Source organism: Cebus imitator, unplaced genomic scaffold, assembly GCF_001604975.1.
Source record: "Cebus imitator isolate Cc_AM_T3 unplaced genomic scaffold, Cebus_imitator-1.0 Scaffold138, whole genome shotgun sequence".
In the NCBI taxonomy this organism is placed as follows: domain Eukaryota; kingdom Metazoa; phylum Chordata; class Mammalia; order Primates; family Cebidae; genus Cebus; species Cebus imitator.
The window spans coordinates 4652370-4655198 of record NW_016107453.1 but is presented as its reverse complement, the minus strand read 5'-3'; the positions used below and the strand labels follow the sequence as shown (position 1 = coordinate 4655198).

The following is a 2829-nucleotide window of genomic DNA, read 5'->3' as shown; positions in this document are numbered from 1 at the left end:
CTCGTTGTCCACCTACCAATGTACAGAGTCATGGTGGTTAAAAAAAGTGTTAGCTTGGGTGAACAGGTTTAGACTCTTATTTGACCAACCCCACCTTGAATGAGTCATCTTTAGAGCTAACATAAAAGCCATTTTGAAGATTCAAAATGGACTTACATCTTTGTTAATAAGACATAATCTTCATATATAACCAAAGTGCTAATGAGATGTTATCCTTCAAATTAGTTTAAGCAATGAGTTGCAAAGATGTCTTGAGAAGAAGCCAACACCCAGGTTTCTGAGTATATAATCGCCCCAGCAGAGAATTTCATTTTCGAACTCAGTATGTTGAGTCCTTACCACCAACTTTAAGAATTTTAGCAATATGCCTCATAGCCACTGCCATTCACTCCGGAGCTTCCACAATGCCCCACCACTCTCTGCCATCGTACATGACGCTAATCCTATAAGTTTTGAAGATGGATTTTGTTTGCCCAGCAGCTTCCATAGCAGAACCTGGCTCCTGAACAACTTTCAAGAAATCTGCAATGAAACCACCAGCTGCCAAATGACCAATTGTGAACAGGGCTTATTCACAGAAAAGAGCTGTGTGCAAAGTACCTGCCCCCCCAGAGTTGTCCAAACAACTTACTCCTATTCCAGGCCCTGTGAAAGGACAGTGTCCCAATCAGAAAGTTCTTCAGCAGGGTTGACTTGTGTTTCTCAGCCCTGCCAATCAGGAAGCATTCAGCAGATGGGGTTTGCAGGGCTGAGCTGCCAACCTGCAAGCCTCGAGGGAAAGTGTTGCCTACACAAGACTTCTGAGTCTAAAAGTTGCCAAACTCTGGAATGTGCATCTAGCCAATGTCAGCCTCAGAACCCTGAATCCAGTTCCTGTAGACCTCTGGTCAATGTTGCACCTGAGCCACAACTCCTGGAATCTTCTTCCAGCACTTGTGAACCTACTTGCTGTGTTACTGGTGGTTTTCCATTGCCTAGTAAGTGAAGGTCTGTAGAGGAGGTGGTGTATTCTCATTTGGATGAATTTAATTTTGAGATACTTAGGTATTTTGCATTTCTTTAGATATAAAATTTTGTATGTGTGTTTGTAAGTAAATGAACATGTCTTATTTCACTACTGTCTCCAAAGACAAGATTTTTGTTGTTGTTGTTGTTCTTTTGGGTATGCCTGGTGGTAACCTGGGGTTGGAAAGCATGCTAACTACTTTAGAACACTAGGATACTATTTGTTATAAAGCAATGAGTTGTAGCCAGGAAATAACACGAATACTTAAAGGAAACATCACACTTTGAGTACTAGTTGTTTTCTCTGGAAATACTTAGCACTGGATCTGGTTTATTAACTAATGTGCTACTAGTATCCGAAATTCATAAAATATTGGAATTAAAGCAAATCTAAATGCCTACCTAGTCCTGTGTATTATGATAAGTTCAACCCTATCAGAGGTTGCCCAAGTAGTTAATAACATCAGAACCACAACTAAAATCTAGGCCTACCCACTGGCCATCTGTATTTTAGCCATTGAATCAGAACATTCTTAAATTAACTATAAGCTTAAGTCTATTGCTTGGAAAGCATGAGGTAATTTTGAATTTTACCTCCATGGACTTTATAACCATGTAGCAACCAGAAACTTTTAAATAGAATGAACTGAAGTTTAGCATCTTCACTTCATTTCATTCCTGCTGGGGTTTTTTCCTGTTTTAATTATCTCTTAAGCATTTTTTGAATTTGGAAAATATTTTTGTATTAAATAAATTTGCTTTGGTAACAAAATTTGGACTTGCACAATTATTTTTATTTAATCCTTTTGTGGTTGTTATGTTACAGGGTTTTTGTTTCTTTGTTTGTTACATAATGAAAATAGTATAAATATTTTGAAGTAAAGAGAACATACCCTCTTGTTATAATTTTTATAGTGTGAACAAGAAAAGAATAACTCATAGCAGTAATCAACAGAAGATGGAAAATTTACTTATACGTAGATCATAAGACCATAGAGTCAGAATGTGTGAAATTGATTTATTTTTATTTAGGTAGCTTAGCTATTCTGAAACTTTGAGTGTGCTCTTAAATGGATCTCTAATTTTTTCAGGGCAAAATAAGGTAGTAGTTGAGAGCATGAGTTTTGAAGGTGGATTTCCTTGAGTTGGAATCTTAGCTTTGCTTGGTGATGGCTGTTTAAATTCCGGGTGTGTGACTGTGTGCAAGTTATTTAACCACCTCAGTTTCTTCAACTTCAAGGGTGAAGTGATAATGATAGTGCTACTGTGAGCCTTACTAAGTTAATAAATTAAAGGTGTGAGGCTTAAATTATTACCATGTATATAGCAGATTTAGCAACTCAGCTACTTCAGAGACTCAATATGGAGGAGGTAGTGGGGATTTGTAAATAAACCCAGAAATCCATGACAGATTAGGAATGCCAGTCATCTAACAAGAGTGATTAACTGTTTTATATTTTGGAAGATGCAGACAGCATCATCTACTAAGGGAAAGAATTAAGAAACTCAAACCCTGTCTAGTTGAGTGGATTGGCAAGTATCTCCGAATCCATGGCAAACCTAATGCTATTGATAATTTATCAGTTGTGCGGGTGGGTGCCATGGTAATTCTATGAATTGACATGACTGAGCCAAGGGCTACACAGATTAAGCATTATTTCTGGGTGTGTCTGTGAGAGTTTTCAGGGGAGATAAGCATTTAAATCAGTGTGCTCAGTAGATGGCCCTCTCCAATGTGGATGGGAGTCATTCGGTCTATTGAAGGCCTGAATAAAATGAAAGGACAGGTGAAGAGAAATGTTCCCCTACTTGTTTCCTGCAAGC

The 2829-nt window shown here is 38.0% G+C and overlaps 1 protein-coding gene across 1 annotated transcript; it reads left to right on the top strand.

The window, feature by feature from the left end:
- Positions 1–332: 332 nt before the first annotated feature.
- Positions 333–1010, top strand: LOC108313531 (keratin-associated protein 27-1). Its single transcript, XM_017541956.2, has one exon. The coding sequence runs from the start codon at positions 365–367 to the stop codon at positions 983–985; it is 621 nt and encodes a 206-aa protein (XP_017397445.1). The 5' UTR covers positions 333–364; the 3' UTR covers positions 986–1010.
- Positions 1011–2829: the final 1819 nt, after the last annotated feature.

Coding starts and splice junctions, on each gene's coding strand:
- LOC108313531 (XM_017541956.2), top strand. CDS start 365: ATGCCTCATAGCCACTGCCATTCACTCCGGAGCTTCCACAATGCCCCA.